General features: G+C 35.5%; 1 protein-coding gene across 2 annotated transcripts in view; it reads right to left on the bottom strand.

Annotated features, from left to right (window-relative positions):
* Nucleotides 1-26,294, bottom strand: part of MLLT3 (MLLT3 super elongation complex subunit) — a 285,529-nt gene that overhangs the window by 109,602 nt on the left and 149,633 nt on the right. For both annotated transcript variants that reach the window (XM_054689447.1, XM_054689448.1), the window contains exon 3: nt 6,540-6,622. In XM_054689447.1, the coding sequence (XP_054545422.1) occupies nt 6,540-6,622 (83 nt within the window). The remainder of the gene's footprint in view (nt 1-6,539; nt 6,623-26,294) is intronic.

Here is a 26,294-nt window from a genome sequence, read left to right as displayed (position 1 = left end):
AGCAGAGCAGGCAGAAAGACTGAAGCACACTACTGAGGGGAACTGCGGGCGGCAGGAATGGTCTGTGCCCATGTGAGACCCTCCTCCGGTGGCCAGGGAGCAGCCGGGGATCGAACTGGCGCTGCAGAGGCTGCGGGCAGCTTCGCAACCCAGCGCTCAACCGCTGCACCACCGGGGAGGCCCTCTATCAACATACTTAATGCATATTAAGCTTGATCTAAAAATTCTAATTCTAAAAATCTCTTCAGAGGAATATTCAATATATGTGCAAAGGTATATGTTTATAAAGTTTTCATGGCAGCACTGTTTACAATTAAAAGATAAAAGAATGATCTGTGTGTGAGACTTTCATTACTATGGTATACCACTCAATTGTTTAGAAAACCTGACTTGGAAAGGCAAATTGCTAAGTGAATTAAAGACAAGTCAAGGAACAACATTAAAGTATGATATATTGTGCCCCTGCCAATACCTATGTTGACATAAATTTTATCTATGCAAATGCATGGGGCAAACTGGCAAAGACTATACAAAATAGTTAATAATTAAAAGGGTAGGTAAGGGAATAAAACTCAAGTTTTATTCTATATACTTTTACTACGAGTAAACGCCTGCATACTTTTTTGAAGAGAAAAATATTGATAGTATAATTAATTGCCAGTAAAAAAGAATGCAGAAATAACATCAGAAAGAAAAAAAATCACTTTTCACTAAGATAAAACTAAAGGTCAAACTAAGGGTCGACATGGCTGTCTTTTGAAGAGTGCAATTTTCTTTTAAAGATTTTCTTTTAAGTAAGGAAAAAGTACCCATAAAAAAGTCATGTGGTAGTCAACTAAATTAGAGAGCAGGCTTTCTTAGGTTAGATTCTTAGAGGGCAGATATCAATATTATATCAATCTGTATGCCTAAGAAAAAGATTTTACTCAAAGTTCAAACAGAAAAGCATGCATTTATTCTACATATAAAGCAAAAGAATTTTCTAGAGGTGGAAATATGTTTTGGGCAACATCAAATTACCCTTTTCATTTGTTTCAGTCCTTGACATTTACTCGTGTCCTTTTTCTGAGACAGCGTGAAAAAGAGAAGCAAGGGATCCTTTCAAAGCTAAAGTGCTACAGTCAATTATGTTTTAGTGTGTCTGTTGGTTTAGAGTTTCTGAAACACACATGATTCTCAAAGATAGGCTTGCTTTGTTGAATACAAATACAAAATAAGGCAGAATAAACATATTGGAACTCAAAAGAAGCATTGACACTCCAACACTCCTCTTGACTCTGAACTCTCAAGTGAGCAGAACTAAAGGCTTGTTAGAAGCCAGGAAAGCTCAAGGATAGCCACGGGGCCAAAACAGGATGGCATCTATAATACATAGAGTAGGGCTCTTCCAACATCAGGTGGAAGTCTCTTTGCTGCTGTCTGTCATCTCTTATGAAATCTCTGGATAGTACTTTTTCACAAACCATTATTGTAGTGAAATATCATATTTCAAAACGGAGTTGAGCAAACTCCAGGGATGAATAAAATAATAGATTCTGAAAAGAAATGAAGTGTACATTCTGGAGCAACAGCCTAGACCTCTTAAATTTTTACCCATGGATCATTTCAAGAGGAAGAGAAATAAGGAATATATCCAGTTCAGAGATCCATATTGAACTATAACAAAACTTTGGTCTCCAGGATACTCTATCAAGATAAATTAGATGACGGAGTGATAATTTATCATTTTAATGAAAAACTGAAGACATATAGAAAAGTCCTTAAATACTACATCTATGTACCTTCCACTAGGATTAAACCAAATAGTAACACTGTCACCATGTTTACCTTTTTTCTTTAAATAAATGAAATTTTATGGCCTCCCTGGTGGTGCAAAGGGTTAAGATGCAACCTATGAAGCTATCCGCAGCCACTGCAGCAAGAGTCGATCCCCAGCCAGGGAGCTACATACATGGCACAGCAGACTTCTCCTGACTCGCCCACTGCTCCCCTCAGCAGTGTATTTCAATCAATCTGCTTGATCTGTTCCCTACTCTGTCTCTAGTGAATCCTCTCACCCCCCACACCTCTAGCCTGTACCCCAGTTCTTGTATACATAAATAAATAAATCTTTAAAAAAATTTAAAAAAAAAAATGAAATTTTATAAATATAAGCTACTCTATCCCTCCTCCCCAGTAACCTTTAGTTCCTGTCCTGGCATTTCAACTCGTGCCCTCTACTGTACATATGACTTTCTGTAGCATCATTGATTCTTGACTTTGGTGGTTTATAAAAACATATATGAAAGACATCATAATCACATGCATACACTTCTACAACGTTTAAGTTGTTACTTTTTTCTTGAGACACCCATGTTACTATATTCACTGCTATGGAGCATTCTAATATAAATGGGTTAGCATTACTAATTCATTTCTCTACTTGTGACCAATTAGGTGTATCCTACTTTTTCATATTACAAACACATAAATATGTATTATACACACAGACATATATAAATACACAAACACATATTTCTGTGTACATCTGTGAGGGGGAGATTATTAAGTATAAAATCTAAAACTAGAAAATAGAAATAAGCTAATCTGGAGATTAAATGGAATCTATTTTACAGCATTCAGCCCAAGTGTCTATTTTTTTTATGGCCTTAAAGTTGCAAACTGCTTTTGAAATCTTACATGCCTCTGTCTTCCTTTATATCTTAAGAAATTAAAATTCCTCACAAAGGAAACAAATAATGCTTTTCAGTCATAAGCCTGACTACCCAAAGTACCAAGAAGACGGAGTTTGTAAGTGCACACATGTGGGCAATACATGCTACCTGTTCATCCTTCATTTGTGCTCCTTTAAAATCTTATCTATAGTGAGAGTCCAGTTATCTGTAAAGAAGAAAATTGGGCAATTCAGAAAATATATTTCGCCACTCAGCTGAAAGCTTGTAAAAATGACCAGGAAAGTTAAAAACAAAGGAGAAAAGATATTTCACTGGAGCATTATTTTTCACGGTGAAGCCAATGTAAAGCCTTATTAAGTTTGGTGATGCGAGAAGAGCAGTATAACCAGTATGGTCCTCTCTTAAGAGATTGTAACTGACTAACCCCTAATTTCTTTGGGACAAGATCTTTTTCTATCTTGAAACCTCGACTCTAGAGCAGTCACATGCCTAAATAAAATGAAACACAGGATATGAAGAGTATGACAAGGGGGAAGAAAATCATCAAATGATCTCCATTAATTAAGCTTTTATGATATTGAAAGAAGAGGGTAGGCAAGAGATTGGCTCTAAATTCCTTCCCATAGACAAAACCACTTAAATTATATATCAATATGTAAAAAATGGACAAAGGATATGAACAGTCATTTTCCCAAAGAAAATAAATGAACAATAAACTATGAAAAGATGCTCAACATCTTAGGTGATCAAACAAACACAAATCAAACCGAAATGAGATACCACTTCTCAATGATACCTATAGTCAAAAATAAATAATGAGTGCTAGCAAAGAAGTGGAGAAATTGGAATCTTCTTATGTTGTTGGTGGGAACTTCTAATACTAGTAGTCATTTTGGGAAATAGCTTGACAGTTCTTCAAAAAGTTAAATAAAAAGTTATCATATGGGCCTCCCCGGTGGCGCAGCGGTTGAGCGCTGGGTTGCGAAGCTGCCCGCGGCCTCTGCGGCACCAGTTCGATCCCCGGCTGCTCCCCGGCCACCAGAGGAGGGTCCCACATGGCGCGCAGACCTCTCCTGCCGCCCGCTGCTCCCCTCAGCAGTGTACTTCGTCATTCTGCCTGCTCTGCTCCCCGCTCTGGCTCTGGTGAATTCTCTCACCCTCCCGTGCTTCTGACTGTACCCAGTGCATGTATAAAGAAAACAAGCAAACAAACAAACAAATAAATAAATAAAACATGCCTCTATTTAAAAAAAAAAAAAAAAAAGTATATAAAAGTTATCATATGACCACAAAACACCATCTAGATAAATACCCAGGAGATATGAAAACCTATGTCCACACACAAACTTGTATATGCGTATTCACAGCAGCACTATTCAGAACAGCCAAGGTGTAAACAAGTCAAATGCCCATTAAATTTTAAATGAATTAAAAAAAATATTGTGTATGTACACACTGGAAGATTATAAAAATATTGTTAAAAGGAGCAAGTATTAATACATCCTATAAAATGAAGGAAACTTGAAAACATGTTAAGTGAAAGAAGTCCAACATGAAAAGCTCCGTATTGTATTATTCTATATACTTGGAGTAGCAGGTACAGGAAACCACACAGAAAAGAAGGAGTTCAATGCTAGCCAAGGGCTTCTGCAGAAGTGATGGGTATCAGGTTCCTTTGTAAAGTAATAAAAAGGCCTTAGAATTAGTGGTAGTGGTGACACATTATACTAACACCCTGAGCTGTACACTTTAAAATGGTTTTATGGTATATAAATTATATATCAATTTTCTATGAAGTTAGGGAAAGAGATAAAACTTAGTATTTTAAGGAAAATACAGCTTGAAATGAGAAAAAAATCAAATCAATATATCAGTGTAAAGGTATATTACATTAGCACATACTCAGTGAAGTGATATAATGAAAATCATGAATTCATGATACCACCACTGAGAAAAGTAAGCAACGACCTATTACTCATAAGGCAATGGAAAGATCTAGATTGAGACTCTGGTTTGAACTATTTCCACCTGTGTTTGACCTTAGACAAGCTATTCAACCTCTCTATGACTCAGTTTCCTTTCTCACAAAGTAGGAATAATATTATTTACCCCTCAAAACTTCTTATAGGGCCTCCCTGGTGGTGCAGAGGGTTAAGAGGCAACCTATAAAGCTGTCCGCAGCCTCTGCAGCACGAGTTCGATCCCACGGACGGCCAGGGAGCTGCCCACATGGCGAGGCAGACCTCTCCTGACTAGCCCAGTGCTCCCCTCAGCAGTGTACTTCGGTCAATCTGCCGGTTCTATTCCCCAATCTGTCTCTGGTGGATCCTCTCACTCCCCACACCTCTGGCCTGTACCCCAGCTCTTATATGCATAAATAAATAAATATTTTTAAAAAAACTTCTTATAAACCTATGGGGTGAAACAACATATTTAAGGGGTTCAGTGGACTTCCAAGGACAAAATAAGCATGAAAATATTTAGCTCTACAGAAATAGGATACTGCCAAATATGCTCACAAAATACAACTTTTTTATAAACTAGTAATAAGGTAGCAGGTTGGGAGGTAACCAATAGCAGCAAGAATGTGGTGTGTGCGGAGCATGGGCTCAGAAAGAAACAAGAAATATGGAAAACAAAATCTATCCTACTCATGCATATAATCCTAATCTACAGAAAGTTTTATTACAGTTTAATTGAAAGTGAATTATCCCTTAATCATAAAGAGCTTTATATTAACTAAAGGTGGGGCCTTCTATACATTGACAATAGTCACCAGGGCACTGTGCCAAAGGAAGGTACACTACATTAGACTGACTTACCTGTGGTTCTCACACTTTATTGTGCATGAGAAACACCTGGAAGGCTTATAAATACGCAGACTTCTAAGCCTCACCTCCAAGATACTGCTTTAGCTCTGGGGTGGAGCCTGAAAACCTCAGTTCTTTCTCTGATTTTTTTCTTCACGATTTATAAGAATTGCTTACTAATTTTTTTTATATTGCAGTATGTATTTTTTTTTAAGTTAACATTGGTTTACAGTGAATCTTATTTCTAAATAGCTCTTGGGTGATACTGATGCTGCTGGTCCAAAGACCACACTTTATCAAGTACTTGTTTGGGTGACATGACATTTAATTTGCTCTGTACCTTTAATACAAAAAGGTATGTTATCTCACTTCAGGACTTTAGAAAGTATGTTAACAGTCAGCACTTATTAAGTGCTTACTTGTAAATGAGGCATTTTTCTAAATACACTGATTTATTTTATCCAACCCTCCCTAAGTTACCTTATGAGAGATATTCTTATTCTATCCCCATTTTACAAAGGAAAGTGAACTTTACTGACATTGAGTAATTGTTCAATATTATATAGTTTATATGTTCTGTCACAGTGATGTTATTGAAAACTTTTAAATGCAGTAGAATCCATAATCTCTTATCATGATACAACTGTATATGTGCACCAGGTGTGTCAGCTAAAGATAAATGAAAGACTATTCTTTGCAAGTCCCCAAAATTCTAGAAATAGGAAAATGAGCAAAGAAGCATATCACTAAAAAACCATAATTTATCTTTTCTATATTACAAACATATTAATCTACTTTTCCCAAATGGTAATCATTCCCTTAAAAGAAATATTCAATGAATTCCATATAGTCTGACTTTATTTATTTGAAATTATCTTTTGTTAGCCACCTCCTCTATAATTAAGGTAATAACAACCAAAATTCCTGAGACAAATTTAACTTTTATTTTAAAATCACCTAGCGATAGACGTGCTTATTAATCCAAATTACTGTAAACATCATTTGGCTAATAGAGGACCTTTTAGGCAAACATTAATGGATAAAGACTACATACCTTGTTTTTAAAATAAACCTCAATTGGCAAAATGAAACCAGCATACCCAGATTCTTCTACTTTGTAAGGTGGGTCTTTGCACACTGCAACATTAAAAGAGAAAACAGGTAAGTTAAAAATAATAGACAAAAAGATATTCTTTCCTTAAAAAAAAAGAAAATCCAGTTCTACCATCTAAACCACCCTCAATTTCCGCAGTCCCTTGCTAACCCCCCCCAGCTAAGTTTTTAATCTATTCTTTATACCACATAAGGCAAATATGTAAATTTTTTATATAAATCTCGAAGGTGGGTAGCTCATCACCATTATCCATCATCGTTAATAATTTGGCTTCAGGTGTTACCACCCTCCCCTAAAGTTTCAGGGAAACAGGATAGCTCCTTATGACTGAAAACATGGAAACACCCATACATTTCTTCACAAAATACTAAGTATATCTAGTCCTTGATGCAAATCACCCCACCCCTAAATCGCTTCTTTGGAGAAAGGATTTCTATGCTATAGGATTGTAGGACCACCCTTCTTGCTAAGAAAATCTCAAACCCACAGATGCCAAATGTCATTGGCACCCACTAATATTTACTGTTCCTCTCTTTCTCCCAAAAGAATGTTTATTAAAATATTGTTACAAATAGAAAAAAACACTTAAATCTATTCACATCATAAAATTGTATAAACAACTATAAGGCTTTTGTATTTCTTATGTAGGAACTATTAGGTAAGGTCTTGGGAGGCTAAATAAGATTTCATCCCGCTGTAATTTCCATTATATCGAGCCTGTCACAAGTCTACTGGAATTATTCTAGGTGAGATTGTACTTGTTAGTATGGCAAAGGAGTAAAACTGTCCATGTTGAATGAGGCCACATATGGAGATAACCCAAGTGCTCTTCATCAAAACTCCAGCCTACCTTTTCAGTCTTTCTCCTTTGTCACCCACTAAAACTCCTGTGCTTCACTCAAAGGCATCAATTCCCCCCAATATGTACAACCTTTCCCACCCATGCCCTGCTTTTTGTTACCCTTTCTATCACACCTAATGCTCTGCACTATGCTCTGCTAGTTCAAATCCCAATTTCTTTACAAGACCTTTCCAGACTACATAGTACTATTATCTCTTCTTTTACCATCTCAAAGCATCAACTGTCTGACTCATTGGTTAGACGCTCAACTGAGTTCTAATTACCATATATTCAGGAATCTTTTCTGCAATTTCCTTTCATTTCTTCAACACAGAAACATTTACCTGAGGAACACAGAGAATGTCAGGGTTCAAGTTATGTCACCCACAACACCTGGATGCCAATCCAAGCCCAACCTCTCTGCAAAGTGACTCCAGTCTGAACATTGGATGCCTATTGCAGACAGTGTGAGGATTAAAGAGGATGATGTATGGGAAGGATACAGAAAAGATCCTGGTACACATAAGTTCTCAATAAGTAGCTATGGGTGAGGCAAGAAATCTAACCCATAAAATACCCCATAGTCATGGAAGCTTTTCAGATGAAAATAGAAAGGAGCAGCAAGTAAAGCAGTCTAGATTTAAGTAAGAAGACTCAGGTCCATGGTCCTAGAGTTAGGACTCTCTAGACAGCTCCCATTCCTTTCTCTTTAAGAGACAACACTATCTACACATCTGTAAGCATGACCACCGTGATATAAGCAGATGTGAAGAAATCTAAGTGTGAGGCATCTCTATAACAGATGATGATGTGCATGAAAACTGGTCAGTCATTTCATGAGTACAAGTATGATGACAAAGAGTAAACTACAGGTAGGACTTAAACACTTGGCAGTTTTCTTTACCCCACTTTAGGAAAAACTCCCCCAAACTGACATCAGAAATAAATCAGAAATGAGGCATCTCACCTGACCTTACAAACTACTCTAATAAAAACTGAAAGAGCAGAAGAACTCAGAATGGCTTCAGTCCTGTGTCCACTGACCACCTGCCAACCTGGTATGAATATTCAAATACCCTGAGCACTGGAAGGGGTTTGCCCCTGAATGCACCGAGCTCCCCCACATTCCCTCTTTGCTTGAAGGCTAGAATTTATAAGCACGGCATAACCAGGCTGCAGAGCTCCATCTCAGAACAGCAGTCTCAGTGTCCAGGTTGTTTGGGATTAATCATGCCAATGTCATTTGAAGGAAGTTTATTCTGTGGGCTGCTGTACATGCCAGAGAAGTTATAGCTATTTCTCTATACACCCTTTTGTATAATTCATTTTCTCTTTTCTGCATGCAAATTGCTCCTATTATAGGAAACAGCTGTTAGTGAGCACATCTTATAGTTGAAGGTCTTGGATTATTTTTTCCCACCCGCTAAAGGAAATGATCTGTTATGTGTTAATATTCCATAGAAGTCAAGTCTGGTTTTATAAGAAATCACTCAGCATGTCATACCTCAATTATTTTTAAATGCAATTATTTTCATAAATAACAGTGAAGGATGCCTATAGAGCACCCTCCATTCTTAATTAGAAGCAAACAATGGGAACATTTTACATACAACATGACAGAAAGCAGTAGCAACACAAATACAGACTTACAATTCTAATTTGAAGAAAGTCAAATGAGGGGGAATAGTTTATTTGAGAATTTTATAACCAGAATTATTAACATGCGTTTCTAACTTGTTCTTAAAAAGAAATAGGAACTAAAACATTTTAGAAAATAGATAGTACTCTAAAAATAAAGCAATTAATTTTAAACTAATTAGAACAACATTTAGGATCACTCTTTGTCACTCAGTAACACCTAAGAATCATTTTGATGATGATTGGCCATTATATCACCTTTATAAAATCTAAACACTCCAAACCCTATATTGCCCTTCAAATTGTTCAAGAATCAGATAATCCATAAGATCTATGCAATAAAAGACCAAGTTTCAGAAAATATGGAAGGAATATCCATCTTTAGAAAGTGATCAGGTTTTTTAGGTGACAAAATGGGGAGATTAATATTCATTCTTGAAACTATGGATATCAATTTAGCCGAAATCACTAGAAGTTCTTCCTATCAAATCCATCCCAGATGTTAGCTCTTTCAGATGCTACTCTTCCAAGCTTCTCTGTTTACACTTATCAGATTGGTGGGTAACATTCATTCACCTTTGGCTCCTCCACTAGAATAAGCCTCTTAAGGTCAACACTCATCATCATTCGTCTCTGTAACTTTTGGCATTAAACACTGACTCAAATAATAGGTGCTTAACAAATGTTTGCTGAATTGAATTATTTTAAGAATCATGCCACTATCCTACACTAATTTAACCCTACTATAGAAGTTGCTTTACAGGAACAGTGATGAATTGACAGTCAAATTTTCTTCCCGCTCCCTACATCAACTGGTGAGATAAAGTATTTCCACTTTAAAGAAATCTTCTCTTGCAAGCTGAATATCCAAGATAAAACTGGTTCTAATGCTGATGATTCCAAATTTTTAAAAATAAAGTTAACAATTCAGGCCAGAAGATATTGAAATTTGTATGATATAACCGTATCATTTCTCTTCTCCTTCCATATTACTACCCTTGTAATCCAAGGCTACAGTGTTTCAAAACTCTGTCCAAATAACCAGATGTACCACACAGGTCTACCAGCACACAACACCCAACTTCATGCATGAGAAGAATAGATGAAAATTTTTATAAGTGAGTTAGGCTTTCTCCCCCTGAAAGTGCTTTCAAAATAATAGGAAAAATTACTTATATACAATATGTAGTGTGATGCTTACTTACACTGACCATTAACCTGTTTAATTTTTAAACTGAGCAAAAAATGTACACAAGCATGAAAAGGAAAAAAAAAAAGGTCATGTTTTCATTAACCTAGAATATATCAAATCCTTATTATCTGAGATTTTTAATATTCTTCCTTTCAGAAGAGAAAGACTTGAAAAAGAGCTATGTTAAGTCCAGATAAGTAAACACTCCTTAAATGAATAAATGAATTCATGTTAACATAATAAATTATATATACAAAGGCAATAAATAAGTTTAATTAAAGATCCCATTTTGACACCCCCCTCAAAAAAAAAAAATTGCAGATCTATAAGACATTCTTTTTTTCCAATCACCAGGCAACAGGTTTTTTTTTCCCCTAAACCAGAGGAAAACAGTTGGTAGATTCTTCTCCAAAGCTTCTCTCCACTGTATTTGCTTATATAATATCAGAACACTTGCTAAGTATATGGCCCAGTTATCCATTGATAACTATTGGCTTTGCTTTATTTACTACACAGAGTCCTTGGGAAGGAAACACATCAAACTCTCTCTCTCTAGACTGGTTATTATCACTACTTTATCCCAAAAGCCCCTTCTAGCTTGAGTATTTTGGACTCCTTCTCTTCCTGCTTTAGTTCTACCACATCAGAGCCCCCAAGAACAGTCAAACAGGTTACTGCCTGGTCTAACTCTCTGCCCACAACAGTTCTGTTGAACATTTGGAAGTCCAGGGCTAACATGTAACAGAATGAGCACTGTACTGCCAATGAGCATGGCAGAGCCTTTACACTTGTGACATTTGAAAAAGAACAAAAATCAACAGTCTGTCTTTGTAAGCATAGACACACACACCACCACCACCACCTTTGCCACCACCACCTCCCCTGCTTCAATTCAACACATTTCAATCCAGATAGTATTTCTAAACAACAAAATTGTTTCCTATTTGTGTCACTTCTCCTATCTCCCTGAAAGGTTTAAAGAGAGCTTCCATATGATCCAGCAATTCCACTCCTAGGTATTTACCCAAAGGACACAGAAACATCAATTCCAAAGAGCACCTGCACTCCTATGTTTATAGCAGCACTGTTTACAATAGCTAAGCTTTGGAAACAACCCAAATGCCCAAAAATAGATGACTGGATCAAGAAGATGTGGTACATATATACCATGGAATATTACTCAGCATTCAAAAAAGATAAACACATGCAATTTGCAGCAACATGGATGGCATTGGAAGGGATCATGCTCAGCGAAATAAGCCAAAAAGAAAAAGAAAAATACCGGATGGTCTCACTCATAGCAGGAATCTAGAAAACTTAAATAAGGGACCAGGAAAATGAATATAAGAAAGTGAAAATCAAAATCAACAAAAAACTATGAACCAGAGACACTTTTGGGGGGTGGGGGGCGGGAGGGGAAGGATTGGGGTCAGAATGGGGCGTTTGCAATTGTATGGGGGAATATAAAAATAAAATTTAATATTTAAAAAAAAAAAAAAATCAATAATTATATGTTAATAATGTCAAAAAAAAAAAAATAAATAAAGATAACATCAGGGAACTTGGAGTTATATTTTTGAATTATTTTTAATGGGCTGGTTTTTTAAATATGATTGTAATTCTAAAAATTTAATTGCTTCCAATGCCAAAAAGAAATGTGGCCACAAAAGATAATCAACTAAATTTCATAAATTTTTTTAAAGATTTATTTTATATTTATTTATTTATTTGTTTGTTTGTTTATTTATGCAAGCACTGGGTGCAGTCAGAAGCGCGGGAGGGTGAGAGAATCCACCAGAGCCAGAGCAGGGAGCAGAGCAGGCAGAAGGACCGAAGTACACTGCTGAGGGGAGCAGCGGGCGGCGGGAGTCTGCGCGTCATGTGGGACCCTCCTCTGGTGGCCAGGGAGCAGCCGGGGATCGAACCAGTGCTGCAGAGGCTGCGGGCAGCTTCCCAACCCAGCGCTCAACAGCTGCGCCACCGGGGAGGCCCAAATTTCATAAATTTTTAAGGAAATAAACTAGATACAACTAGCTAGCTAGGAAGAGATTGCACATTCTTCTACCTCTTCAGGATTCACCGCTCAAGGACTGACAAATACAGCCTCCTCTGGAGAACCTTCTCCCAAACTTTAAAACAAAAATGGTAGTTTCCTCTTCTAGGTTTAACCTTTTTTCTCATGCCATCATAGTAGCTAAATCTAATGTATATGTACCACTATTAAGCCCCATACTCATCCCAATTAAATTCTGTACTTTTTTGGTCTAAGGTTATGTCTCAGGCTTCTTCTCATCTCTGAAGCCAGCCTACTATTTCTGAAATTGAGATTGAACTAATCAAACATACCTTTAGTATGGGGCTAAAGAGGAGACAGTTGAGAGGCAAGGCCTGGATGGCAAGCAGAAAGTATAAGTGATGGTGTTAGTAAAGTCAAAAAGCATTATGGAATAGTCAGTGTAAGTAGACATGCTGGGAAGCATGAGGAAATAAATAGATAATACATGGCTAAAACTTAGAAGACTCAGAAATTCACATCAGTTCAAGTGGGTAAAAATGAGGATCATTTATTTAATTTTTTTAAAGGCAGAACTTCATTTAATTCAGTTCAAAAGAATATATTTTCCAATCTAATGGGCTTTATGAATAGATTTTTTAATTCAATAATTTTTTATATATTTTTACATCGTTCATTTATTTTTTTACAATGTAAGCTTTCTCATCTTATAGTCCCCATAAAATTCCCACCACCAATTCACCCGTGAACTATCACCATAGTCCCTTGTGCTCTTCCCACCCGTTTTGATCCTACTCCCGTTTCCTCCCCTCTGTAGAATGTCTCTGATTTATAGTTGCTTGTTGATTTTGATTTTCACTTTATTATAATAACTTTTTTTCCAATATATGGCATTGTTCAAATGTTTGGCCTATTGGAAAGGTATATCTAGGCTAATTTGACAGGAAATTGTAAAACTATATAATAGGAAATAGTAAAACTAAAACTATATCAGAGACAGTTCAACTCAGAGGCAGACTTAGATGTTTTTCCTGGAATTACTCAAATGAAAAAAATCCTGAGAATTCTATTTTAAAGGATGACCATGATTTTTTTTTTTTTTTTTTTTTAGTTAAGGCTTGGGGAAATGTTTTTCAGAATACCGTATTTCCAAAGGCCCACCAGAAAAGCAATGTTAACATGTAAAAAATGATCATCTAAGGGAGTGACTAAGAACCTCTCAATATTTGACAGCAGAGTGTTCATTTCAGTGTGTCATCAGAAACATAGTTCCTCTGTGTGGTTTTTTATCATTTAATCAAATACATTGAGATGTCATTGTGGATCCCATTTTTTAAAATAATCACCTCATAGTTTCTGGATGTAGCAGAAAAAACTCTTGAGACAGCCTTTTGGCATCAAAGTTTTACCCCAAGTTTTACAGTTGGCCAGCTATGTGCAGACTGGTGCTGCTTTTTATTTAGAGGGGAAAAAAGAAACAATATCTTCATTTGAAATTTTACTCTATTTTGTCATTACTATGAAGATTTTTCCCTCAATATTAGCCTAATTCATTCAATCCAACAGACATGAAGTCATCATGCAAAGATAAGGCAGAGTCTTACTCTCAAGCACATGACAGTCCAGCCAGAGACACTGTCCTCTAAGCGCAAGTTTCATTGTAGGGATTTCCAATGGAGCAGTCACCACAATTGACGTGACCTCTGCACTTACTGAACTTACACCCACTGATGGGAAGAAGGGAGAGCAAAAAGGCAGGGGAGAAAGGGGATTTGCATACAAGAAAATACTGAGAAAGGAAGTACTGGGTAGTTAGTGCTATGGTGAAATAAAGTAATCTGATGCTAGGAGACTTGGGAGCTGCTTCCTATTTTCAATTAGTATTCCCTCTGAGGTGGTGACATTTAAGTGGAGGTCTGCAAGGAAAAAAGGAGCAGAGTGTGTGTTGGAGGGGAGGGGGGGCTGCTATTTATGTTGCTTACAAAGGAAGATGTGTGAACAATCTAAAGAAAGCCTGTCCTTATATCAACCTCCGGAACTGCTTAGCTGCTTATGTGATTCTGCCTCTAACTGAGGTGAAGGCTACTTCCTTCTTTCTGAACATTTCCCATTTGTACTTCTCTTCTGTCCTGAATTCACCATTTAACACCCGCAAAAGTACGGCTATTACGAATCTACAATCCCACCTCTCAATCATAAATGTTCCAAATGCTATCAACTCCCAAGAAAGCAATACATCCATCTACTTATAAAGCCTCTATTATGAGGTTTTATAGGTAGAGATCATTCTTAAAAGTTGCATAACCTAATCTTAAATGCCAGAATTTTTTAAAGTATGCCACCCCCTTGAAATTTCAGAATTCCCAAGCACAGTACAGAAGGAAGCATGTGGACTAGGGAACATCAGTTTAAAAAGGCAGCAGATCTAATGTGTGATTTGAGAAAAACACAGATCACAAGTGAAAAACTATTTACTCAAGGGGAAGGAGAGAGTGCCATGGGGGGAAAAATTACATGGCTCAAGAAAGAAAGGAAGAATACAAGAACCATAATGTTCAAATACTAACAGAAATTGCAATTTTCTCAACACATATTCATATTAAAGAGGTTTTAAACTGAAATAAAACTTTTTTCTTATGTTATGTGCACAGTGTATAGGAACCATTTTAAATGTGCTACATGCCTTTTTTCATACATAGCATGCAATTCCATTTCCAATATTTGCCCTTTATTATTCTTCTACCAGTGAAGATGAAATGAAATGTGTTATACACAGAAAGCTATCAGTAGCATTAGTGTGATAGAGGTAGCGATGTGTTATCAAATATAATAAATGAAAGTTCAGGCTCATTTCTATATGAATATAAAAACATAAAACAGCCTAAGAAACCACCACAACCTAAATCCCTAAAAACACCAAGAGATACTGATCCCCTCCAAAAAAACCCCAAACATTGTTCAATTATTCTCTGTTCCATTAATTTTTTACTTTATTCCCTTTCAGCAGAAAAAAATAAATGTTTCTGGGGAAGGAATCAAAAGCATTCTAACTTTAGAGGAAGGGTTAAGAACATGATTTCTTTTTGTCATCTTGTGGATTCTGCTTTATTTTTCTGATTAGCATTTGGCACAGAGAGAGCCTACCCTAAGTATCCTAATTGATTTAAGCTCCATTAGATAGTACAAATGAAGACTGAATGATGGTGACACTAAAATGATGACAACTGTTTATGCATTGTGGATACAGGAATGTGGGTCCTATTTAGGCTGACAGTCTTTCGGTCTTCTCAAATAAACGAGGAAAAATCCTCTGTCTCCACCCTTCTAAAGCAAGAATTTTCAAACTGTGTTTCAGGAAACACTATTACCTGCAGTATTAACTTTTACAAAAGTAAAAAAGTGTTTGCCCCAAACAACAAAAAGTGAAATGGTCAAAGGGTCAATCCAGAGTTCTAGGCACAGTATTATGGTCCAATAAGATTATGGGACAAAACAAGGAGTCATTGATAAAATAAAATCTGAAGCCACTATTCAAAAGTACACTATAAACATTTACCTGTATCATTAAAATGAATCTACTTTTACAGAGTATGATTTTTTGCATGTTCTTATTGGACACCATAATTATTTGTTTCTGCCTATTCTATCAAGGTGAGCAAGATTGATTTCTCAGATTTGTAGCTTCTTTTTGCTTTTTTTTACAGGACAAATTTTACAAAATACCTTCTAATTACCAAATGCAATGTTAATTGTATGGTTTCTGAATTCCAGGAATTATTTTGTAAAAAAAAAAAAAGTACAAATATCAGTGAAAGAGAAACAAGACAACTATTAATAGTCAATATTATAAATTGGTACTCACAAACTGAAAAATTTAAGGTACAAAACAAGAATTAATCTTAGTTTAAAAAAAGCAGGTATGACATAGCCAAAAGGGGAAAGAAATGAAAATTTTAATGAGTAGTAAAGCTTAGAAGAACCTTGTAGTACAAGCTGGAGTGTGTAAGAACAGTCTACAGGTGGGTAACTGGTAGGTATTCCTTCCTGGTTCTTTCAATCTTGAGATACTAAGGAAATAAATTTTCCAAAAAGGAAGGTAAGAACTTAGAACTTAAGAGCCAACAACTAGAAGCTTTAATCTTAGTTGGGAGTAATAAAGAATCACTTATTCTTATGAGAATAGAAATGAAGTTCTTGGAAAAAAAAAAAAAAAGCATAAGGCACATACTGTTGCCCCAAATCAATCAAGGAGAAAGCAAAGTGTACAAGTTTGATATTAAATACAAAGAAAGAGAAAGAAGAGGGAAACTGACATTAAAGATATCACCAGAAATTATCACTAGATCCCAAATGTAAGCATGAGAAATCTCAAGTATGCTGCTGAAACTTGTAACAATTGTAAAACTTTTCAACTTAAATTAATGGCCCATTGAGAACTTCACTTTAGCAACTAGTGGCATTTTGTAGCAGAAGAAATTATGTGCAATGTGGAAGCAAAAGAGCTTAGTAGTAAAAGAGCCAAGGATTTTGAGAAAAACCTGTAGTTCAGACCCCACCTTTGACATCCACATAATATATCATGTTCTCTAAGTCATAAAAATGGAGCTAATGCTATTACCTACATCATACAATGCCAATAAGCTTTAAGAGATGATCCACACTAGATGTATAAATGAGATAATTCCTTTAAAGCCTTAAAACACTTTCAGGAAATCAGAAATCACCCAGTTATCTCAAAAGCAAACCAAAATCATTAGAGAACTATTTTGGACTTGTCCAAAATCATTCAAAAAACATTTAAATACATATATTTACAACCCATTTCATTAAATATTCTTACTACTGTTTTTATTTTTGGCCTTATAGATTGTTGGGAATATATTAAAAAAAACTATTTTTCATGTTAGAATTCATTTGGCTCCACATACCACTAACATATTAGCAGTCAGCTCCTACTGTCAGTTTACCTTCAAACTCATAAAGCCCAATTAGCACATGTTGTGAAAAGACATTGCGTAAAGTTTCCAAGTTTGTATATTACAAAGCCATCACACTTAAATAATTCAGTGAGACAAAGGAGTAGAAAATGGCATTGTAATCTGAATTTGAGTCCTGTGGTATAGTGAAAGAAAAATTAGTCAAGAGACATAGTTCTGGCTCCATTTCTACCACAAATTCACTATCTGACCTTTGGAGAGTCCTTTTAACCACTCACCCCAGACCTCCTCTGTCAGCTAAGGAGCCAGCTTCCATTTCAGAAATTGCTTCTAGGTCTAAAATTCTATTATTCCAAAGAGGAGTAATAAGTGCTACTTCCATTCTAAATTGAAGGCAAAGACATTTTGCTTTTCAGTGTTTTTATCTAAGCATAAAACATCTATCAGTTAAATAACACATTTGTTATTATACATTCAAGAAACTAGTACAAAACAAAGAGCAGAAACAAAGCAAAGATTCAAAATCACACTTGAATTTTTGTAATGTTTCTTGGTAAAAGTTCTTTCTTAATTAGGAAAGAACTTTATTTTTATTAGATTAGCTAATAAATGAATACTGAATTTCTTTAATAGAGGCTGCTCACCCCAGAAAAATTCTATAGATTTGATTTTCATTTTCTTGTTTTCATTCTGATTATGAAGTCAGATTAAATCTACTATATAAGACCCTATTCTGCATGTATAAATCAAACTAGAAATTTGATTCCTCAGGAACTTGATATAATTTATTTATAGTAGCATATCAACTCATGTATTAAGGAATGAAACATCAGAACATATTGGCAGCATTTATGAGAATCACCATGCTTTTAAAAAGCTAAAGTAAAAAATTAAATCAACTGTGTGCACATTAGGCATAGTACATTATGTAAAAAGCCCTGAGTGTTATAATTTTACTATATCTTGCACTTGTAACACCCTTGTTCTTAATCACATTGAAACATATTACATTGCTTTTTAAATAGAATGCACTCTGCCACAATGCACTCAATCTTAATAGTATTCCAGAACAGCATGCCCATATGAAAGATAGGTTGATGAATAGGTTTATGCCCTATTCAAGGAGATGAAACAGCTCAATAGAAAGATTAAATAAGGCTCCTGCCAGTGGTTGAATCTTAAAGTCAAAGAGAAGAACACAACTCAAACCAAATGTTACAGGCAAAGGTCAAACAAGAGAATAATTAAGACCCTAACTTGAAGAGCCAGCTAATGCTCACTCATTCAGTGTAAATCAGAAGAAAAATTCTTCCTCTTTGAGTGTGAACATAATAACTTTCACTGAGTCTGTTTCAAAAGATAAATTATAAAATTGAATGAAGGTGAGCTAAGTTCCAAAATAAACTATAAGGGGACCACTTCTATTATAAAACTATTAGCTTTAAAGGCAAAGTTACACATTAAAATCTTGTATCATACTTTAAAATTAAGTCTAGATTTATTAAATATCAAATATTAATAGAAATATAAATTTTGCTAAGAGCCTTTCAGTTAAAATTTTTGTAGAATTCTATTATAGTTTTATTTATTTCTATGAAAGGAAAAGGAAGTTTACTAAGAATAAACTAGCAATTTCTGTTTCAAGGTTATTTTTCATTTGTTGACTTAAATGTCCAATCACCAGTCCCAATACATTTTGACAGGTGGTTTAACCAAATGGATGATCATATTTCTCTCTATATATATACACATACTGTGTAAAGAAATGGAAATACAAATTCAGTTTTAAGAAAATCTTAGAAGGAAAAAATTGTACTAAAACAATAGGAAAAAAAAAGTTGCTTATCATGCTGGTTAATGTACTAGAGACATTGTAATCCCATCTGGAAAAAAGGCTGGTTTATTAAAGTTCTTCATGGACAACAGCTACTGCATGCTTTATAAAAATCATTCTCATGTGCTGTCACAACCTATATTGAAAACATCTAATTGACTTTCTCTTTTAAATCATATTTGCAAATAATGATGTGACTGTCACCTAATGAACTAAGTAAAAACATGTAAATTAATAAACACAAGCTCCTAGATGCCCATGAAATAAATGCAATCAAATAGAAAGAATACCAAGAAATCAAATCAAATTTTCCTAGTCTATTCATTTTTTGTTATTTATTTTCATGAAAATTTATCTACATTCATGAAGAAACACTAGTACATAAACTCTAAATCTATCAAACTGTACTTTAGGATCGAGCAGAGGGGAAAACTAAACAGTAGAACCTGAAATATCACAGGAAGGAGTTTTAATATTTTATAATGATGATTTATTTATAAATAAATGCATTTCCTCTCATACATACCCCCACACTCCAAACACATATACATTGCAAATAAGTCATTTTATTTTCTACTTATGATAAAAATCAGTAAGATATTTAAAAAGAGCATATTTCAAATAATTTCTTTCTCAGAGATAATAAAAGATATGATTTATTTAACACCTTTTCACCAAGTCCTTGAAAGATAGCTGATGTCACATAAATCCATAACATAAGGAAATAAGTAGCACTGGAACCCTGCTAGGCACCCCTTTTTACAGATGGAATATGACAACTTAAGCAATTTACCCAGAGGTCAGGAAACTAATTCCTGGCATTCAATCAATAGGTATTTATTAATGGCTTCTATGCCCAGCATTCTGTGCTGGATGCTTGGATGAAACATATTTTCTTCCTTTTGCTGATTTGTATCTTCTCCGTTTTCTACAAAAACAAAATTCCTTATTGCATGATAAAAGTGTTTAAAACAATAATGTGATACCCAATGAATTCAAAGAGAAGTTCAGAGAAGAGAAATATTTCTACAATTTGAAATATTTGAAAGTCAAGAAGTGAGACCCACAGCAGAATACTATTGAGTATAAGAAAAGATGAAATGTTGCCATTTATAGCCAAATAAAAGGAGTTTAGCAATAAAATAAGTCATAATGACAAATAATAATGCTGGATGTTTACAATAGCAGATGATTCAAAAAGAAAAATAATAAAATAAACCAGTACCACTACCATTTTCATCACTGCAATTCAACATAGTATCGGAAGTAATCACTACAACAATTAATTAAGAGGAAGATAGAGTGCAGGGAAGTGCCTCCAGATGCACCATATTTAAGACTGGGAGCTCTGCCTTTGGACCTCACCAAAGCTGTGTGTAACTAAGAAAGGGCTGACCCCCTGGTCAGAGGTGAGCTGATATCCCTCACAAGCCAGGCCCCACCACTAGCTGCTGGTTGCAGCCCAGAAGGGGATCCAGCCACCGCCAGGGTAGACCCAGGGCACAGGGAAGTGCCTCCCAGGAGCGCTGTAGCTAAGACAGGGAGCTTTGAGTCTGGACCTCACCAAAACTGTGTGAAACTGAGAAAGGGCTATCCCCACAGTCAGAGGTGAGCTGTAAAGTGTGCACAAGCCAGGCCCCACTTCGGGCCTTGAGTCGGAACCCAAAAGGGGATCCAGCAATTAGGTTCCCAGGGGTGATCCAGTCACTACCAGGGCAGTATGAGGGACCTCAAGACCCACCTCTGGTATTAAATAAATACAGAGGGAATGGATTTCCAGGGGACAGCGCCCATCAACATATCTTCAGTACCACTGCCCTACTGGAATTCTGGCATAACAGTATTGGATTTGATTGGGCCACCAGTTTCTGACATTCCAGAAGGTGCACACCAGAGAGACGCCCGCCAGTACCAACGACACAGTGTCCCAACAAACAGGACAAATTAGAAAACAAGCAGCAGGGAGAAGAAAAACTACAAGCAACCTAGCAAGTCCTAGGGAAAACACACACCACAAAAAGAAAATCACCCACCAGAATGCAACAACAGTGACTTGGAAGAACTTCTGAGTCTTCCAGAAAGAGAATTTAAAATTGTCATCATTAAAAAACTGACAGAATTCATAAAGGAAAACAGTGATAAGGGGAAAATAATAAATGATCAGAATGAAATTGAGTCCCTAAAGAGGAAAGTGAAAGAAACGCAGGAGATCAAAGGATTAATGGAGGAGCTAAAGAACTCTGGGAAAAGCAGTGAAAGCAGAATAGATGAAATGAAGAACAAGTACTCTCGAAGACACAGAAATAAAAAGAACCAAAACAGAGAAGGGAAGAGAAATAGGAAGGAAAAAGAATGAAGAAAGACTTCGGGAACTATAGGACTTGATGAGGAAAGGAAATATAAGAGTTATAGGAATTCCAGAAGGAGAGGTGAGAGAGATAGGAACAGAGAAAATATCCACAGAGATAATCGAAGAGAACTTCCCAAACATGAAGAAGGAGCTGAAAATAGACATACTAGAAGCAAGAAGAACACCAAACTTCCATGATGAAAGGAAAAATACAGCAAGACACATAATAGTAAAGCTCCCAAGAATCCAAGACAAGGAAAAAATAATGAAGCAGATAAGAGGGAAGAAACAGGCAACATACAAAGGAAAACCAATCAGGCTGACATCAGATTTCTCCAAAGAAACACTACGGGCAAGGAGAGAGTGGAGGGACATAGTCAACAGACTCCAAGACAACAAATGCCAACCAAGAATACTTTATCCCACAAAGCTCTCCTTCCTCTATGAAGAACGAATAAGGACCTTCCCAAACAGAAACTCCTGAATTTCATTACAACTAAACCCCCACTCCAAAAAATACTACAAGAAGTCCTAAAGCCAGAACCAACAGAGGGATGAATAACAACAAATCAAGGCCAAAAAATAAAACCACAGAAAAGACAAACAAAATGGCAAATACAGACACTAACGTATCAATATTAACTCTAAATGTAAACAACTAAACTCTTCAATAAAAAGACACGGAGTTGCAGGCTGGGTTAAGAAACGAAACCCAACCTTTTGCTGCCTCCAGGAAACATATTTAACTACAAAAGATAAAAACAGACTGAAAGTGAAAGGATGGAAAACAATCTTACAAGCAAATGGACCAAAAAGGAAGGCAGGACCAGCTATACTTATATCAGATAAAACAGATTTCAAACTCAAAAAGGTAAAAAGAGACCCAGACAGTTACTACATTATGATCAAGGGGACAATACGTCAAGAAGACATAACACTCATTAACATACACTCAACAAATGAAGGAGCACCAAAATATATCAGACAACTATTATCATCTCTGAAAATAGACATCAGAGAAAATATATATGTAGTAAGAGATTTCAACACACCACTATCAACAATGGATAGATCAACAAGACAAAAAATAAGGAAGGACACTAAAGCACTAAATAAGGATCTAGACCTCATGGGCTTAACACACATCTATAGAACATTACACCCAAAAAAAATCTGAGTACACATTTTTCTCAAGTGCACACAGATCATTCTCCAGGATCTATCACATACTGGGACACAAGACAAACATCAACAGATACACCAAGATTTAAATCATACCAACCATCTTCTCTGACCATGAAGGTATCAAACTAGAAATAAACCATAAAAAGAAGGCAAGGAACCCTCCCACCTCATGGAGATTGAAACCCACAATGCTGGAAGACTACTGGACTAATGAGGAGATCAAAGAAGAAATTAAAAAATACTTTGAGTTGAATGACAAGGAGCACACCAATTTCCTAAATGAATGGGATGCAGAAAAAGCAGTAATAAGACGAAAATATATAGCAATATAGGCTCATATCAAGAAACAAGAAAATACTCAAAGAAACAACCTAATCTGACATCTCAAAGAACTAGAAAAAGAACAAAAAAAAACTTTAAAACTAGTAGAAGGAAATAATAAAAATCAAAGCAGAAATAAATTAACTCAAAAAAAAAATCCAAAAGATCAATGAAACCAAAAGTTGTTCTTCAAAAAAAAATCAATAAAATAGACAAACCCCTAGCAGGCTCACAAAGGAAAAACAGGAGAAAGCACAAATAAATAGGATCACAAATGAAAGAGGAAAAATCACAACAGACACAGCAGAAATCAAAAGAATAATCAGAAACTACTATGAACAGTTATATGCAAACAAGCTCAACAATCTAGAAGAGATGGACAAATTCCTACAACTTTACAATCACCCAAAGCTAGATAAAGAAGAAATAGAACACCTAAACAGCCCAATTACAAGCAGTGAAATTGAAATGGTCATCAAAACCCTCCCCAAAAACAAAAGCCCAGGACCAGATGGATTTACAAATGAATTCTACCAAACATTCAGAAATGAACTAATGCTTATCTTTCACAAGCTCCTTCAAAAAATTGAGAAGGAAGCGATAATACCAAACACGTTGTATGAAGCCAACATTACAATAATACCAAAACCGAACAAGGACAACACAAAAAAAGAACACTACAGGCTAATCTCTCTAATGAATACTAATGCAAAAATCCTCAATAAAATTTTAGCTAACAGAATCCAACAATGTATCCATAAAATAATTCATCACGACCAACTAGGATTTATTCCAGGGACACAAGGATGGTTCAACATCTGAAAATCAATCAATGTAATCCAACACATCAACAAAAATATAGAAACCATATGATAATATCAATAGATGCTGAGAAAGCTTTCAACAAAGTACAATACCCATTTATGATAAAGGCCCTTGTAATTCTTGGGATACAAGGAACATAACTCAACATCATAAAGGCCACATATGACAAGCCTATTGCCAAACTCATTCTCAATGGTGAAAAGTTGATTTCCATTAAGATCTGGAACAAGACAAGGATGTCCACTCTCACCACTGCTTTTCAATATAATACTGGAAGTCCTAGCCAGAGCAATAAGAAAAGAGAAAGACATACAAGGAATCCAAATAGGGAATGAAGAATAGTTTGTTGTTCAAACTATCACTATTCTCAATGATATGATAATATACATAGAGAACCCCAAAAACTCCACAGAAAAACTAATCAAACTAATCAATCAGTTTAGTAAAGTGGCAGGATACAAAATCAACACACAAAAATCAGTAGCCTTCCTATACACAAACAATAAATCTGAAGAAGAAGAAATGAAGAAAACCATCCCTTTTATTATTAAAACAAAAAAAGAACCCAAATAATTGGGAATAAACTTAACAAAACAGGTAATGGACCTATACAAAGAAAACTATAAAACACTGTTAAAAGAAATAGAAGACACAAAAAATATGGAAAGACTCATGGATTGGAGGAATTGACATCAAAATGGCCTTCCTACCAAAGGCATTTACAGATTCAATGCTATTCCAATAAAAATTTCAATGACATTCTTCAAAGAAATAGAACAAATATTGATGAAATTCATATGGAAGCACCAAAAATCCCAAATAGCCAAAGCTCTCCTGAAAAAAAGAGGAGGGAATGGAGATATCAAACTCCCAGACTTCAAGATATATTACAAAGCCATAATAATCAAAACTGCATGGCATTGAAATAAGAAAAGGCACACAGATCAATGGAACTGAATAGAAAATCCAGGAAAAACCCCACAGATTTATGGTCAACTTTGACAAAGGAGCAAAGAATATGCAATGGAGCAAAGAAAGTTTGTTCAATACATGATGCTGGGAAAACTGGGTTGCTACATGCAAAAGAATGAAGCTTGACTACAACGTCACACCATGCACAAAAACCAACTCAAAATGGATTAAAGAACATAAGACCTGCAACCATAAAAATATATAGAAGGAAATATAGTCAAAACACTACATGACATACACCTCAGTAACATCTGTAAAGACACATAACCCAAAGCAGTGATAGTGAAGGCAAAGATAAATAGCTGGGACTACATCAAATTAAAGAGCTTCTGTACAGCAAAAGAGACAGTAACCAAAACAAACAGACACCCCACGGATTGGGAGAAATTTTTGCATACAATACTCATGATAAAGGACTGATCACAAAAATCTAAAAAGAGCTGATGAGACTCAACAAAAACAAAGTAAACAACCCAGTCAAAAAATGAGCAGAAGAGCTAAAAAGAAGTTACTCCAAAGAGGAAATGCAAAAGGCCAACAGGCATATGAAAAAATGTTCAACATCACTTGTAATCAGGGAAATGCAAATCAAAACTACCATGAGACACCATCTTACACCAGTGAGAATGGCACATATTAAAAAAACTAGCAACAACAAATGTTGGCGAGGATGTGGAGAAAAAGGAACTCTCCTACACTGCTGGTGGGAGTGCAAACAGGTCCAACCACTATGGCGAGCTGTGTGGAGATTCCTCAATCTGCTAAAGATGGAGCTTCCATAGGATCCAGCAATTCCACTCCTTGTATTTACCCAAAGGACACAAAATCATTAATTCAAAAGGACACCTGCACCCTTATGTTTATAGCAGCACTATTTACAATAGATAAGCCATGGAAACAACCAAAATGCCCCAAAATAGATGACTAGATCAAGAAGATGTGGTACATATACACAATGGAATATTACTCAGCAATCAAAAAAGATAAACTCATGCCTTTTGCAGCAACATGGATGGAGCTGGAAGGGATCAAGCTCAGTGAAATAAGCCAGAAAGAAAAAGAAAAATACCGGATGGTCTCACTCATAGCAGGAATTTAGAAAACCTAAATAAGGGACCAGGAAAAAGACTAATTATAATAAAGTAAAAATCAAAATCAACAAGCAACTATAAACCAGAGACACACTATGAGGTGGAGGGGGAGAAGGGAGTAGGATCAAAACAAGAGTGGTGGGAATTTTATGGGGACTCTAACCAAGATGAAAAAGCATATATTGTGCAAAAATTAAAAATGAGGTAAAAAATATATAAAATTAAAAATTTTTTTAAAAATAAATAAAATGACACGTAATCTATGATTCTATCTATATAAAGTTTAAGAACAAAATTAATTTATGGAAATAAAAATCTTTTTTTTTTTTGCTTCTTAAAAAAAATGAGGAAGATAAAATTGTTCCAAATTGAGAAAGAAGTAAAACTATCACTATTTACAGATGACATGATAATACACATAGAAAATCCTAACTACTCCACTATAAAGCAATTAGAAACAATAAACCAGTATAATGCAGTGACAGGCTACAAATC

The sequence above is a fragment of the Talpa occidentalis genome, unplaced genomic scaffold (assembly GCF_014898055.3).
Source record: "Talpa occidentalis isolate TD23 unplaced genomic scaffold, MPIMG_talOcc4v2.1 talOcc4.7, whole genome shotgun sequence".
Lineage (NCBI taxonomy): Eukaryota > Metazoa > Chordata > Mammalia > Eulipotyphla > Talpidae > Talpa > Talpa occidentalis.
Note: the sequence above shows the minus strand (reverse complement) of the source record. Positions and strands in the feature narration are given on the sequence as shown.